The 16,318-nt window shown below is 48.8% G+C and overlaps 2 protein-coding genes and 1 pseudogene across 14 annotated transcripts in view; 2 read left to right on the forward strand and 1 right to left on the reverse strand.

The window, feature by feature from the left end:
• Tbc1d14 (TBC1 domain family, member 14) overlaps window positions 1–9,095 on the forward strand; it is a 99,290-nt gene extending 90,195 nt beyond the window's left edge. For 10 of the 13 annotated variants that reach the window (XM_087583824.1, NM_001113365.1, XM_087583825.1 and 7 more), the window contains 2 exon segments: window positions 4,509–4,767; window positions 6,587–9,095. In XM_087583824.1, coding sequence (XP_087439950.1) covers window positions 4,509–4,767; window positions 6,587–6,652 — 325 coding nt within the window. In that variant the 3' untranslated portion in view covers window positions 6,653–9,095. 13 annotated transcript variants of the gene reach the window in all.
• Window positions 9,096–11,212: 2,117 nt separating this feature from the next.
• Window positions 11,213–11,747, forward strand: LOC134481852 (large ribosomal subunit protein eL37-like; annotated as a pseudogene).
• A 1,731-nt stretch (window positions 11,748–13,478) lies between these two features.
• Cfap184 (cilia and flagella associated protein 184) lies at window positions 13,479–15,815 on the reverse strand. Its single transcript, NM_001432795.1, is given in 1 exon segment — window positions 13,479–15,815. A coding segment is annotated over 1 exon segment (1,899 nt). The 5' UTR covers window positions 15,770–15,815; the 3' UTR covers window positions 13,479–13,870.
• Window positions 15,816–16,318: the final 503 nt, after the last annotated feature.

Below are 16,318 nucleotides of genomic sequence, written 5' to 3' on the forward strand. Positions count from 1 at the left end.
TGGTGTTGGGGTCCATTGCAAAAGGCTAAGGATAAAGGTGGGGAGTTTGGGAAGCCAGAGCATCTGGGTCAAGGAGGCCAAGCTGTGGGCCATAAGTCATGGTTGACAGTTTGTGCTTGTTATATAAGTCAGCTTGAAGCAGCTTGGGAGGTAGGAGTTCCTGGGTGAGAGCTCAGTTGAAGGAAAGCAGGGGTGGTGGAAATTAGGGAGAGGAGTCATTAGCAGGTTTTAAGAATGTGTTGTGGATTTGCTAGAGGATCGTGGTGTTGATTGTGGTGCTGCTGAGGGATTGCTGGTATCAGCAGCTGAAATCTAAAACACAGAGGGGCCGGACTTTGAGCGTGAGAATTTTGAGGGGCTCTGGGAGATTGAAATAGAAGTTTCCAGAGACCTGTGAGTAGGAGGCTTCAGAATTATCAGCTTAAGCAGTAGATCAGTTAAGTCTTTGGAGAGAAGTAGTTGGGTCACCTTCAAGAGTACCAGGTTGAGGGCCAGGTGACAGACCTGGAAACCTGAGTGCTGCAGGAAACAGTTGTCATGTGGTGGAATTACATGCCTCAGGAACCCTGTGTCCCAGCCAGGCATGACATACTGCATCATGGTCTGCAAGGGCCAGGAAATCTCTAATTGTGCTCCTGCAGAGACCTTGATGATTGGCTGTTCAGGGCATTTCATGGTGACTACTGTCTTGGAAAAGGGGCTCTTTGGGAGCTATCTGAACTGCAACACTAACTCAGAGAGGTAAAATGAACATGTTAGCTACTCTGGACAGAAAGCTGACTTGTTTGCGTTTCTCCTCATTTTTCCTCAGGAGGCAAGAGAACCCCTAGAAGGTAATTCTAAGTGTTGACAAAGCCCAAGCCAAACCACCTGATAGAGCAGACCTGCCTATATCCTTGGGAATGAGCGTCAGATATCTGTTGTGTAGCTTCTGCCTTAACCTGGAGATTGTTCTGGGTTTGACTTAATGTCTGAGGGTTTAGTCCTAGAGAGGATGTTAATTTGAGCCCCAAGATCAGGGGAAGGCTATGCGCAGATCAGCCCTCCCACTCCATCCAGTTCTGTAGGACCAGGGCCAATCTGGCATCAATTCCTGGCCCGTGAAGTTTCTGCTCAGGAGTCTCTGTTCAGAGACTCTTGCGTCTGAGTGTGGTTTGAAGTCTAGCTAAGCAGTTAGATTCCTGGCAGTAAGAGAGAAGAGAATGGGGCACCTCCTCCAAGCATCTGAGCTGGGGGGAAGGAAGTCTGAAGGGGCGGCCAAGCACTGCCGGTCTGAGCCCTAGGGGCACTCGCAGCCTAGAGCAAGGACAGGAGGGGAGCCCATGGCATAGATAGCCCCTGACCCTGACCTAAGCAGACTATGTTACTGAGGCATCTGCTGGAATCTGCAAAGCACTGAAGGTATAAAGATTTGCAAGGCACAGAGAAATAACTCGATATTAATAATGATAGGTCCCCTCCTTGCCAGCTCTGTACTGTCTCAGAGAGTCATGGCTGCATTGAATGGCAGACAGGGAAGGGATGCATGAGGTACAATGTGAACATTGACAGGAAACACTTGGTTATGACCATGTGAAGACACAGAGAGGAGCAAGCCTTCTACAAGCCAGGTAGAAGGTCTCAGAAGAGGCTGGGCATCCCTGCTTACATCTTAATCCCACAAAGACACCAAATTGTATGGAAATAGATGTCCATATTTCAGCATGAACAAGACAAAGCAAAATGCCTCCAAACAAAACAGCAAGCAAACACCTACCCTTTTCTGACCCTAGTGTCGGAAACAGCCTCCCAAGGAAGTCACTATGGCTGGGATTTGGATGAGGAGAGAGAGTGTGGGGGGGAGGGGGGAGAAAGGGGAGGGAGGGAGAGAGAGGGTGAGGGAGAGAGACAAGAGAGAGGGAGAGAGACACACACACAGGTGATATAGTCTAAGCCTCAGTCAGATGTATGGTGTAGGCTGGAAGCAGTTTGATGACCTTCACTTTCGATCCTGGTGGTCTTTTCTTGGCTTAGTGCTTTTTCCACAGACTGTTTGCACAGCTATGTTACTGGCACAGAACTTTCCTTTGAACTGATAGTCAATTCAAGTATCACTTGAATGTCCAACTTTCATCACATAATGTGTCTCAAACTCAGATTATAAAATGACAGTTTCATTCTTTGGGTAACTTAGCTGGTGACCTAAAGTCTTGGGTTTCTTTTTTGCATCCCCACAACTGCCCAGGTTCATACTTGAAGTATACCAGTTCCCCTGCTCCCTCTCTGCTCCATGCCCAAATTCAAGACAGCAACTGTCTGGACCACTTGTCCAGCCTGCATCTCTAGGAGCTGTCAGTAAGCTGTTCCCTCAGAGTTCCCTCAGGATAAAGTCCAATGCCTGTAGAACAGCCTGCCCATCCTGGCCCTGTTCTTACCCAGACAGCCTTTTCTCCAGCACCCTTTCCTTATCCACTGGCACGATCCGTCATCATGCCGGCCTCACACGTGTAGTTGTCATGAACTCCGCCATAGGTATAGGGGAATCCTTGGAGCTCCTCTCCTGGCCCCCAGCTTCCTCTTCAGGGTGGATGGAGAGGTCTCTCCTCTGCAGTGTGTTCTTTCCTGACCAACCATGTAGAGCATTCGCATGCATTCAGCCCTCTGTGCATGCTTAGTGCATAGCGTCCTGACAATCCCTTCCTATCCTTAAACCCCATCTGTTTGTCTGTCCCTCTGTTCCTGAGTTGTCTGTCTACCCTGTGCTTGGGATCTTCATTGCCAGTGAGCAGCAACTTGCATATAGCAGGCTTCTAGGAAGTATTTATGACCTAGGACTTTGAGACCTGACACAGGAGGATAGCAAGTTTGAAGCCATACTGGTCTACTTTTTTCTTTTTAAAGAGGCCCAAGGGGATGGAGAGGTGGCTCAGGGATTAAGAGCATGTTCTACTCTTCCAGAGGACCCAGGTTTGATTCCCAGCACCTACATCAGGTGGTTCACAGTCACTTATACCTCCAGCTCCACGGGGACCTGATGCCTCTGGCTTCCACAGGTGCCTGTACTCATGTGCACATACCCACACGTACACATAATTTAAAACAATAAATAAATCTTGGGAGAAAAAGCGCTGTCTGACCTGATGTATTTAGAATCAGAAAGGATGGGTACACCTTGCTCTTCAGTGCTGGTCGTATCTCCCTGGAGGAGCTGAGGAAGACCCACATGCACATACACTTTAGGAGTTTTATGCTCCATGAGAAAAAGAAAGGAATCAAGTTTACTTCATGGATTGGGACTATAAGGGGAATCCTTTGTGTTGCTCTTGTTGGCCCCGTCAGTCTTTAAGGGGACAGGAGACAGCGTTGCCGTGTGTGGTCTGGAACCTGTGTGTGTGAGGTGTGGTTAGGTTTCTGCATTCTGATTGTTAGTTATTCTTATACAGAGTGCTGTTTTATAGCTCGGACTGGCCTGGACTTGCCATCCATCCTTCTGTCTCAGCCCCCTAAGGATGGGAGACTACACATGTGTACTACCAAACAAAGCACGTGTTCTGGATCCACATGGATCCAGCTTAGGCACAGTCCAGGTTAGAAGTGCTTGACCCCAGGACACAACTGTTACTCTAGCACAGTTGTTAGGGATTTTAGATTGTAATTATCACTTGTATTTGAGTGTAGACAGTATGGACCAGAGGTCAGCTCCAGGGGTCATTCCTCAGAAGCTGTTCAACTTGTTTTTAGAGACAGGGTTTCCTATCAGCCTGGAGTTCATCACGTAGACTGCCTAAGCTGGCCAGTAAGCCCCGGGAACTGCCTGCCTTTGCATCTGAGGTTACAGGTGCCTGTCACTGCACCTGGTGCTGGGCATCAAACGCAGGTCCTCCCTTCACCACTGAGTCATCTCCACAGCTCCCAATTCTCACATTCTTAAGAGAATACCTTTCATCTGATGGTTTGCATTATTAAAGTATAAGGTCAGTTTTTAGTAATTTACAGTGAGATTTATTGAGAAAGCCAGGCATAGTGGCATTCTCCTGTAATCCCATTACTCAGAGGTTATAACAGGAGTAAATTCTGGTCCAGCCTAGTCTGCTGTGTAACTTGATTCTGTCTCAAAACCCCAAGCAATGATAACAGAAAGAATGATACCTTGTTGTTTTGCTGACCCCTATTAGGAAAATGAGTCGTCTTCTCACTCTTCTTATTTCCTAGCTGACTCCAAGCTCTACTAAGGGTGTCTTAGACATGTGTCCTACTATGGCATGTCTTACTAGACTCAGTATCAGCAAGCACATAGTAGGTGACTGATGGACATCTGCCACAAGTAGGAGTTATCCAGCGTCTGATTTAGAAGCTGTGCGGTGTTTGATAACACATGGATGCTGAAGTGCTGTTTGTGTAAAACGTAAATTGGCATTCTGAGTGAACGCAGGCCAGTGTCCTTCCTTCACAGTTTGTAAAAGATGTAGACTCCGGGTGTTGTGCAATGCCTTACTTGATCCCAAATCTGAAGTTCCATCTCTCCCCAGGATTTTTACCTTGTACAGTAAGTCCCTGCCCTTGGACTTGGCCTGCCGCATCTGGGATGTATTCTGTCGAGATGGAGAGGAATTTCTCTTCCGCACAGCTCTGGGCATCCTGAAGCTTTTTGAGGATATCCTGACCAGGATGGACTTCATCCACAGTGCCCAGTTTCTGACCAGGCTGCCTGAGGACCTGCCAGCAGACGACGTGTTCGCAGCTATCTCTACAGTCCAGATGCAAAGCCGCAACAAGAAATGGGCACAGGTAAGCGAGTCTGTAGCACAGCCATGAGACTGAAGCACTGTGCTGCTCAAAATAGTGCTCAGGCTGGAGGTGCGCAGCCCGGTGCAGAGCTGGTTCTGACAGCTGGAGGGAGGAGTATGTGTAGGAAGACCACCTCCATTCTGACGTGTCAGCCCTTCTAGTCTGTAGGACTCTGCCAAAACCCTCTGCTCCTCCCTAACTTTTTCCCTTTATTATTTTCTGTGTATATGACTATATGAGGGAGGAGCAGTATACATGCCCCATGAGAGTGTTTAGGTCAGCACACAACTCATGGAAATTGGTTCTCTCCTTCCACTGTGTGAGTCCCAGGGCTGAACTCAGGTCTTCAGGGTGGCAAGTGCTTTTACCTCTGAGCTGTCTCAACAGCCCAAGGTGTTTCTTAAGGAGGTGAAAATGCTTTAAAGCTGACTTTTGGTTTGCACACACCTTTGAAAACCTGGGAAACCACTGACTTGCATGCTTTATGCGAGTGAGTCGGCTATGAATTCTGGTTCCACAAAGCAATTAAAAAGGTGTGCACAGTGGGAGCAGGACTGACTGTGCTGTCATCCACGATCCAGGGACAGAGGAGAGCCTTTCTTTATTAGTAAAGAACAGTGTGAATAGAAACATGGGGTCCTGGCTCTGAACTTAGGCTTAGAATTTAAGATGGTGGCAACAGAGCCTGAAGAGAAAGAGTCACTTTGAAAGCTGTGTGGAGGCCTGTGGGAGGGCTTTTGGAATCTTCACTTATTCTGGTTTTTTGGATCCAGAGAAAGGATCCTCTGAGATGATCCTTTTCTCAGAGGCAGGCCTGCCCTTCCCTGACTACCTGCTCTCACAGCCACAACTGCCTGTCTTCCACGGTCTTTCCAGAGATAGCAGGGCTCATGCCTCACCTCTGTTGGCTGCTGTACATACACAGCGTGCAGAAGGAAGGAGTCAGTCCAGGTTTTGTTTCTTATGTTTTAGGGATTAGGTTAGAACTAGGTCATGGGCTATTTGACATGAAACAATGTCTCATTAGTGGGTTAGTGGTAGCAGATAATCTGATTGTAGTGGGCACTGGCGAGTTCACGCAGGGATATGCACATTCGGTTTCAGCCCTGTATTAGAGTGTGTGGTAGTGCGAGCTTTTCACAACAAGACACTATGTAGGTTAGATTGGCAGTTGTGTTCTTTTGAGCGTAAAGGGTGCTTTAGTCTGCTATTGCTCCTTTTGTCCAATTTTCTTGAACCTCACTTAATAGGTTTCTGCTTCACTCCCCATCACTTGTGTTGCAAGGTAAGTCCTGTGCTGTTGGGATTCCCAGGGTTTTGAAACTGGATAGCTTTTCGGTGCATTTGACAGAAGTCCAGGACCCTCAGAGGGGCACTGACCTTCTGACTCTGGGTCAATAAGATGTTGAGTTGAAGGTGAGGGCAGCCCTGCCTCACAGAGGCTCTGCTTGGCATGCAGTGGGTGTGTAGCAACGGAGCCTTTGACTGTCACTGCTGTTAGGCAGCAGTATAGCAGGATGCTTTTGAAAGGTGTCAACTAAGAGCTGGGGGAGCAGAGGGGAGCACAGTCACCTCAAGGCTGTCACACCTCTGGCCAGCTTCCCAGTGAAAGAGACCAGCTGCATGTGCAACATGGAGAAGATCTTGTTAGTGCCCCAGAGGAAGCCTGGGCCTCAATGCTGTGCTCAGGAGCTAACAGACAGGCATGCGGGGTTGGGGTGGGGTGTGAGATGACTGCTGCTTTTCCGATGTTTCTATGAGATTCTCGGGTCAGTGTGGCCTGTGGGTCTAACCACAGTTGTCTTCTCTGTGATTCTAGGTGCTGTCTGCACTGCAGAAAGACAGCCGGGAAATGGAGAAAGGAAGCCCATCACTCAGACACTGAGGCTCAGGGCTAACTCCCACCTGCCACTACAGCAGAGCTCGACATGGACCTGTGTGCTTTCAGACTGAAGCCTGGCATGAACAGGGCTCTTTCCATGTTGGCTTTCTGATGCTCAAGTTGGCCTTACAACAAAACAGAATTACATCCAGGTTTAGCCTTAAGCAGCTCAGTGGACCCATGCACTGTCATTGGTCATGGCTAGCCGCTGCATTTTCTACATGGGTTCAAGAAAGGGCAGGCTGTCTCTGAACCTTTATTCCAGCAACAGTCAATTAAATTGTAATGCTATTATGCCAACTACTGGAAGGTACATTACAATCTTTCTTAGCCAAGATGCATGAGAAATGTTATTAGGAAACCTCAGAGTTGTTATTGGCTCATATGCTTGTGAGAAAGGAATTATTTAGTTACTGAGATAAGCTTTCCAGAGATGAAGGGTGTGTTTTAAATCTCATACCAAGGACAGGGTAAGGAAGACGGGCCCTTGGAGGGCAGTTGCTGGTGAATGCTCACAGGCTTCGAAAATGCACTTGACCTTTGTGCTGACATTGACCCTGTTGCCTTGACACATGAGAGCAAGAAGGCTGAGTTCATATTAGGATCCTACTCTTCAAAGTAGCACTCACTGCATCTTGGGAGCCACACTGGTTGGAGCAGGGAAGTCACTTGCTGCAGAGGGACAGAGGCCGGCCCTGTAAAGAGAGATGTAGGACGAGACTGCAAACTCTCCTCTTCTTACCCGCTCGCTTCTGGGGAGGCTAGCATGACAGCCTCTGAAAACACCATTGTGTAGGAGATGGTTTCCTTGCTTAAGCTGAATGTCCCTTTTTGCCTTTGTCACCTGAGTAGTTGGATCCCTTCTAAGTGCCAGTGATTGTCCCCTATCCCCATCTGGCTTTAGAAAATGAGCTTCACACACTGCTGAAAGGACTGGAGTATGGCAGTCTTCCACATTCTCAGTGTCCCGAGCCCTTCCCCATTGCAGCTGATTCCTCTCAGCTCATTGGGGAGGTGGTGGTGGTTCTAGCTTTTCCTTGACTTAAGAACTTTGTATAAGAAATGATTATCCAAATTCACAGAAGTGAACAGTTTCTACATAGAATAGGACAGTCCAGTATCTATGGAAACGGGTTACCTCCTGATCATCCACTGGCATTCTGAACTCTGAGGTATACAGGTAGGCCAGTCCTAGCCTAGGGCTGAGGACATATTCTCCAGCCAACACCTGTGTAGTCTGTAGTGCACAGCCCTCTACAGCCATACCTTCTACCCCAGAATTCACCCTCTCAATCGGTGTAGTTTCTGATAGCCGTAGGGGAGCCCTTGACTGACTACAGCATGTGGCAGGGAGGCTTGGGTCAGCCTCATGGCGCTGTGTTTGCATGGGTTCCCTTCATCTGGTGTGCCTGTTGGTGATCATCTAGTGTATCAGCAGGCTGTCATGTTCATGCTATTCACCCCATGCTCCCACTTTTTTCTTGGAGTCTCATTTGTAGTCTGTGACTTCTTCAGGGAGGCCACAGAGCACCCTCCATGTAGCTCTCTGCCTTAGTGTGAAAGGCTGATGTCTGACCTCTTGGAGGAGGATGTCTTCACCAGCCATCCAATGGCCTCCAGACCCAGCCATTCTTGACATCAGATACTGAATGTAGCCCAGGCCCAGCTGGCCACGAGAATCGCACTACCCAGCCCTGTCCGCTGTCCTTCCTTGCAGATGTACTTAGTTTCCTCCCACTACATGGGCATCTGTTCTCTCAAGATGTATATATTTTCTTACTGTACATAAAGACATTCCTTAAGTCATACAGAAAGTGTTGTGACAAGGGGACTTGGGCACCTTGTTGTGAATGCCATCGTGGAATTCTCTGTGTGTTCACAACCCAGCCCTTAACTTTTTCTTGTTTGACATAAACCTGTGGGCATGCATGAAGTTCTCCAACAAGACTCCATGCCAGCCAAGCACTGACTGCATCTCTAGTCCAAACAAGGTCTTTATAGACTGACTGGGGCTCATGTGAGCCTAATGTGCCCTCCTTCGAGGCTATACAGTTCCACGTTCCTCTACTTTGAGGGCGTCCCTCATACTCCTGTTGGCAAACTGGAAACTGACCCTACAGAGGTCTGCACCTCCCATCTCAATTGCCATTGACTTTCAGTCCCAAACTTGAGGGTGCTGGGCAGCTGGCACTCTTAGGGGAGCTTTCGGGAGAGGCTTCCTGTCACTTGGGAGCAGTGCTTACTTCGAAGGTACTTCTAACTGCTCAGTTTGTGACTATTTTTAAACAGTTTGCCAATAGAAAACTCCTGATAACACTTGCTACATATCATGTTTTAATTGCTTGTACAGTTAACCTTTAATTTTGTTTAGTAAAGTGTATCAAACTAGGACTTTTTGAATTGTAAATATGTGGTTTTATTAAAATAAAGTCATGTAAAATTGTTACTTATGTTCACTGTGTACTTTGGTTTAGCTGACATTTTTGCTTTGAAGTGTAGCAGAAAGTATTTTAGAATATATACTCAGGGCTTATGAGACACAAAGCAGGGCAGGGGTTTACTTTCCTCGGGGACTCCAGAGTTGACCGTGTCCTTTCTGAGTTGCCGGGCATCCCAGTGTGTTGCACTTTCTGAACCTGAGCCTTGGCTTCCCCACTGTAAGCCCATGTGCCCACAAGAGCAGGCAACCACATCTATTTAAGCTGTACTAGTGCTGAGCCAAGGCTCTTCACACTCTGAGCTTTTAATCCACCTGCCGCCCATCCCAGACAGGGTTTCTCTGTGTAGAGATGGCTGTTTTGAACTCACTCTAGACCAAGGCTGGCCTCAAACTCAGAGATGGACAATTCTGCCTCCCAAGTACTGGGATTAAAGATATGTACCATACTACCTGGCTATGAGGTTTTTAAGCTTCTTGGTTTTGGGTTTGTTTGTTTTTTTTTCCAACTCTGGAGCTATTTAGAGTTTGGAAGCTCTAACTTCTAAACTCTGGGGTGCAGCGGGGTAAGCTCCTTCCTGTAAGCTGCTTAGGAAAATAGCTGTGTGTGTAGTAGGATCCACAGGCTACTTGGAACCAGATAGGACAAATGCTTATGTATGTCACTCTCCTTCCAAACCCCTACTGCTGTCACTTCTGAACCTTCCAAGACTGCTGGGAGATTGCCTAAAGTGTTCCAGCCTCCAGCAGGGACCTACACAGAGCCCGCCTTTAAATCAATGGCTTCATTCTCCAAGCCACTGTTCTGTAGGTGATAGACTGTGGGGCTGCTGAGAGCTGGCTGACTGGGCCAAGGGTGATACCTGAATTATTATCTCCATAGCAGCCCCATAGAAGAGATTGGTTGTTCCCATTCCAAGAATATAGTACAAAATGCTTCCTCAGGCTCCTGCAGCAGATTGGTAACAGCTGGCATCCGTACCATCCCCGAGAGAAGTGTCGGCTTGCTTTGGGGCCTTTTGGAACCTGAGCACAGGGCTGGGTAAGGTCAGATTCTTCATACCTTCCAGTACTTCCAGTATGCATTGCTTGAAGCCTTCATGTGGGGCCAGCAGTTCAGACACCCATCACCAATGCCCATCATAAGCCTGTCTGAAGAGGGGAAGAGCTGTGCACGAGTATTAGTGATATTACTGAGCCTTGAGCAGAGCTTTCAGGTGGATAAGGGCAAAGGACTGCCCAGCAGAGGGCAGCTTTAGAACCTAAAACCAGTTCTTAGACGGAACCTCATCCAGACCTGGAAGCACTTTGATGGATTTGAATGGAAGAGAGTAGATATGCTTATATGTGGAACTAAATGTGCTATGAAACATTTGGTGGTGTTCCAGCTCCCTACCCAAGAGACATGGCCATGACATACGTGTGTGTGTGTGTGTGTGTGTGTGTGTGTATCTTCCGTGAGCACTGCCTATAACCCCCCACAGCTTGCTCATACTGAGATGATGTGCTGCTCCCTGGACGACTTACAATCTACCCCCCCCCCCCCAGGATTTCTATACCTTGCAGGGAGTTTCATATGGCATGAGAGAACCCACCTTCTCCAAATAGCTTCTCGTCCCTGTCTTAAGAGTTCCAGTAGACACTGCTCCTAACCGGAAATAAACCCAGGCTGCAGGTAGTTTGGCTAGAGGGCAAGAGCAGGGCCCTAGAGTTGAATCTCATGGTCAGTGGTCAAGCATTGGCATTAGAAGCTCTGTGATCTTGGAGAATTTGCTGAAATTCTCAAGCCATTTTTTCTCCTCTTATAACTAAAGGTTGAGAGACCTAGCTATTTTCTACTAGCTTGTGAAATATTAATAAGAGACTGAATTGCCCCATAAATCCATGGCTATTCTCCAGGCAGCTAGATTAGTGTCCTTAGCTTATAAACTTTTAGTATCTTGTGTACATGAGAGAATGGGGGAGGGAAAAAGACGTAGACTCACATTGTAGCTTGTGACATTGGAATTTCAAGTGTGCAACAAGCCCAGCTTATTCTGGTATGTGGCTGTACATTTTCCAGTTCAGCACTGGGGAATCAACTCAAGACCCTTCTCATGCTACGCCAACACACTATCCCTTAGCTATATTCCCCAGGACTCTCAGTGTCTTCTGGTTGTGAATTCATGGATTTAAAAATGTTCCCTTGGCTCTTCCGGTTTCTTTGGCCTCACCGGTAGAAGCAAGATGATGAAAGGAACGTCATCCTTTGGAAAGCATCGCAATAAGACGCACACGCTGTGCTGCCGCTGTGCCTCCAAGGCCTACCACCTTCAGAAGTCGACCTGTGGCAAATGTGGCTACCCTACCAAGCTCAAGAGGAAGTATAACTGGAGTGCCAAGGCTAAGAGGCGAAACACTACTGGGACTGGTCGGATGAGGCACCTAAAGATTGTCTCCTGAAGATTCAGACATGGATTCTGTGAAGGAACAACGCCGAAACCCAAGAGGGCAGCTGTTGCAGCATCCAGTTCATCTTGAGGATTTCAATCGGTCATAAAATAAATGTTCTGGTTTCAAAAAAATATTCTCTTGAATATTTTATAATATTTATATATATTTTATAAATACATGCGTACCAGAATATATTATATAAATATATTTGTAATTTTACTGCTGAAAGGAAGGCTCGTCCTTTTTTCAAATGCTTCTCCATTTCATGAGGCTTAGACAGATGTCCATCCTAGGTCAGTAGGATCAAAGTTTGGGCATTTCTGTGTCTTCTAGGTGTATATGTAATTTTATTGAGTTGGGATGGTGGTACAAGCCTTTAATACCAGCACCCAGGAGGCAGAGATAGCGACAGACATCTGAGTTTGAGGTCACCCTGACCTACAGAGCTGGTTCCAGAAAAGCCAGGGCTACACAGGGAAACCCTGTCTTGCTTGAACAACAAAACAAAACCTTAAAAACAAAAGAAAAGAAAACAAAAAAACCCCTAGGGAGTTCAATTTTATTAAAATTAATGCACATATTTTGTCATTAAGTAAAAATAAGGATATTTTGAGAGGGAGGCAGACTAGACACTGCACAACTCTGAGGTGCTATCCTTTCATGTACTCTGTCACTTGCACTCTGGAACCTTCTGAAGTTAAATACATGAGTTGGGCTGGAAGACATTGACTGATCCTTTATGGACATAGTAGCTCATGTTACAGCTGCAGATGAACTTACATAAAATCTATTTCTACTTATGTAATTTTAAGAATCTTAATTGTGGCACGTCAACAAAATAAAGTTTCCTTTTCTAATACCTTGGGCTGTCCCTGAGTAGGTGGCTGAGTTATAGACCCTCCTTTGATATTGAAGGAGATATTTCTCATAAGACTTAAAATATCAGGCCGAATGTCTTCAGTACCTACATTTTTTCCAGGTCCTGCGCTACTTGAGATCTCATGATGAGGCACTCATCCGAGATCTAATTAGGACCAGACCAATGGGGAGGTAATCAAATGAAGAGTTTCTGGTAATTAGTGCAATGCCTTCAGGATGAGGGGCTGTGATCAAGGGCTCACTGGGGACTTACTATATAAGTTACTTAGGATACATTTGTAACTTAAGGCAGACCTTGGTGCCAGACACGATCCACTGCTCACCATGTTCAATGTTCAGGATGAAGCATTCAGTTGGGTAGCTGATGGACAGGAATCAGCTGAATGAACCAAAACTCTGAAGGACACCATCCCAGTGAAAATGCCTCTGGTACCACTGACAGTGTTTCACTTGGGAGTCTCCACAGCTACATAGCCCTGTAAGTCCCTCTGCTCTTGGTTGGAGGCACAAAGACAACTGCTTTGGCCTTGAAGGATAGGGTAGAGGAAACACTAAAACTAGCAACTCAGTGAGGGTGATGAAAAGAGTCAGCTTTTTGAACTATTCTCAGTAATGCATTTGTATGGTGTGAGAAAAAATGTTTTCAAGCCATGAAAGTCAGACAAGGGACTTTTAACTTTCATTGACTTCGAAGCCAATATATTTCAGCAAATAAAGTATGTCATCTGAAGGAAGCAGGGTCTTATCAACAGTCAGATTGCTGATGCAGCTTACAGCTCAAAGAGTAAGAGTCCTTCTTTTAAAAGCATGAGGATCTGAATTCAAATCCCTAGCCTCCACATAAAAAAGCCAGACTTGGCCTTGCATGCCTGTAACCCCAGTGTTGGGGAACAGAGACAAGCAGATCCCAGGATCATCATGCTAGCTTGACAGTGTAGCCCAAACTACATGCTCACAGTTGAGTAAGAGACCCTGTCTGAAAAAATCAAGGTGGAGTACAAGAGATGCCCCATATGTTCCTCAGGCCTTCATATGCCCACACACACCTGCACACAGACGATACTTTGTGAGCTAATCAAGTCAGTGATTAAATACTCTTAAGTTTAATTAGTACAAAGACAACCGAGTCATCGGATCAGTGCATAGAGGTTTTCTGTACCTTGCCCACTCGTTGAACCTTTAAGCCATCCTTAGACATAGGCAAGAAACAGTTCCTTTAGACTACGGGGCTACTTGGCTATAAAGGCTTTTCATCAGAAGTCAATTTAATTACCCCACTCTCTAGATATATTTTACTTAACCTCATGTAGAACCTACTGCTAGATGGATATGTTCATCAGAAATTTGAAAGCTGGAAGCCAGACCAAAAAGTTGCATTCCAAGTTCCACAGAATGACAATCAAGAGGCAGAAGAGAGTAAGGGACAGTTTCTGGAGTTGCAGACATTTTGCCAACTGTCCTGTCAAGGACTGTCAAGAGGGAAGGAACGATTTGGCTTCCCTAATTTTTTGCTTCACCCCTTTGCAGGACAAGGCGAGCCCGGCGTGATGGCGCTTCAGGGATTCCAGGCGCCTATTAAGCAATTCTGTCTTCTCCACCTTTTCTTCCAAGTCTCGGAGCAGTGATTCCTTACCCAGAAGCCCACATTTCTGACTCAACTTGACGTTGTCGGTTCGCAGGCTGTCTCGGGCTTGTTTTGTCTTCGTCAATAGGTCTCTTCCTAGGGCCACCTTGGCATCCACCTCCGAAAGTTGTGCCTTTTTGCATGAGTTCTCCATATCTATGAAAGACAGCTTTTCCTTCACGTGTGTTATAATCTGGACGTTGCTGGTCACCTTAGTACGCAGTTTTAAAAGTTCCTCGTTTCGTTCCTCTACTTTCTCATTGAAGGTCTGGTTCTCAATTTTTAGCTGTTCAAAGTCGATGAGGAGCAGCCCCTCAGCCAAGTCCTCCTGGGCCTTCATCCTGGTTTCAAAGTGTACCAGGCTCTGCTTCAGCTGCACGTTCTCGAGACGCACGGCGCTCATCTCCTTCTCCTTTTTATCCTCCAGAGCCTGAATCTGTTCCACCTCTCTCAGAGCAGCCTGGCGCCCACCGCGCATGCGGCAACTGCCCATGACCTGCATCACCACCTGCTTCTTGAGGGCCTGGAAACGCTTCCACTCTTTCTCCACCTTGGCCTGCTTCTCCTGGCACTGCTGCTTCAGCTCACGCACCTCATGACGGTACCACTCTAAGTCATCTGCCTCTTGTTTCTTCAGTTCCTCCAGCATGGCCAGATAGCGCAAGTATGCTTGCTCTTTCTCAGGAGATTCTGGTTCAGCGCCCTTGTCCACAGGTTCCGCTGCTGCTTCCAGACCCTTCTTGCGTAGGGTCTCATGAATCTTCTGCTGTAGGTAAACGTTGTAGCGCTGATAACGGTTACGCTCCACCAGCAGGGAGTGATACTGCTCTACCAGCTCACCCCGCAGCTGCTGCTCTTGCAGCTTCCGCACATCCGCCGACCACTCAAACTCATCAGCGTCCGCCTCTTTCTCTACTTTCTCTACTTTCTCTTCCCCTTCTTCCTTCTCCTCTCCAGGTTGAAGATGCTCTTCTGTGCTTTTCTTGCGCGGTTCTCCACCTATCACCTCGATCTCTTCACTGTCTCTCTTCTGTGGCCCCTTTGCTTTCTCTTTCGCAGCTCGTGGGGCTGGGGCAGCCGCCTCCTCAACAATCGTGGTCAGAGGTAGAGAGGGCCGGAACCGTGACTCCTTCGTCTTCTCCCTCTTCCCCTTCTTCTTCTCCGACTTGTCGAGTTCCTCGTCCTCGTCCTCGTCCTCATCCTCGTCCTCGTCGCTCTCATCCTCATCCTCGTCCTCGTCTTTGTCCTCCGGCTCTTTGGGCTCCGCCTCGGTCTTGGGCTTGGTCTGTGGCAGACTCTCTGGCTCTTGGGATACCGCCTCGCTCGCAGCCTCTACTGCCTCGCCCGCGACCTCAGAGTCCCTGGGACTTTCCGGGGCCTCAACAGGCGTGTATTCATGCTCGTCTGAAGCCTCTGCTTTTAAGCTGTCCGCCACCGGCTGGGTCTCGGGCTCGGGCTCGGGCTCGGGCTCGGGCTCAGGCTCAGGCTCAGGCTCAGGCTCAGGCTCAGGCTCAGGCTCCGGCTCAGGCTCCGGCTCCGGCTCCGGCTCCGGCTCCGGCTCCTGCCCCGACTCCGGCTCCGGCTCCGGTCCCGGCTCCGGCTCCGGCTCCGGCTCCGGCTCCGGCTCCGGCTCCGTAGGGTCCGCCGGAGTCAGAGGTTCGGAGCTAACCTTAATCTCGGGCGGCTGCCTGATCAGGCCTTCCTCGGCTCGGCCTTCGCCCTCGGTGTCCCCGTTTTGGCTGTCCATATTCGACCCGCTGGCCCGGGTCTGAGCCCCGCTGATGCCTGCTGTTAGGTTTCCCGGGGCAACCAGGGCGCGCGGTGGGCCCCGCGATTGGTCATTTGCTTTTCCTTTCTCTCCACCTCCCGGTAATATTAGGCCAATGAAGATCTGCGAACAGGTGAAGGGAGGCGCTAATTGGACGCTGGCTTGCGAGAGGCGTGGCTCACGTGGCCGACTTCCGGTCCGCGCCCCGCCGGCTGACAGGCTTAGGGGGGGGCCTTGCGGCTTCTCCAGTCCATGAGGCAGCGGGAGGCGCCCGCGCGCAGGCGCAGAGCAAAAGCTCTGCTGTCCGCGAGGGGGCGCGCGCGGGGCGCCTGCGCGATGCGGCGGGGAGACGGCGGCGGCGGCGGCGGCGGCCGGGCCGGGCCGGAGGGCGCCTGCGTGCTGAGGCGGGACGCGGCCCGCCTGGCCGGCTCCGGCGGCGCCTGGGCGGGGGCGGCCGTGGCAGCGGCCGGCAGCGGCGCGGGCGCGGCGGGCGCAGCGAGCCCGGCAGGCGGCGGGGCGCTGACGGCC

Source organism: Rattus norvegicus, chromosome 14 (assembly GCF_021556685.1).
Source record: "Rattus norvegicus strain SHRSP/BbbUtx chromosome 14, alternate assembly SHRSP_T2T, whole genome shotgun sequence".
Classification (NCBI taxonomy): Eukaryota; Metazoa; Chordata; class Mammalia; order Rodentia; family Muridae; genus Rattus; species Rattus norvegicus.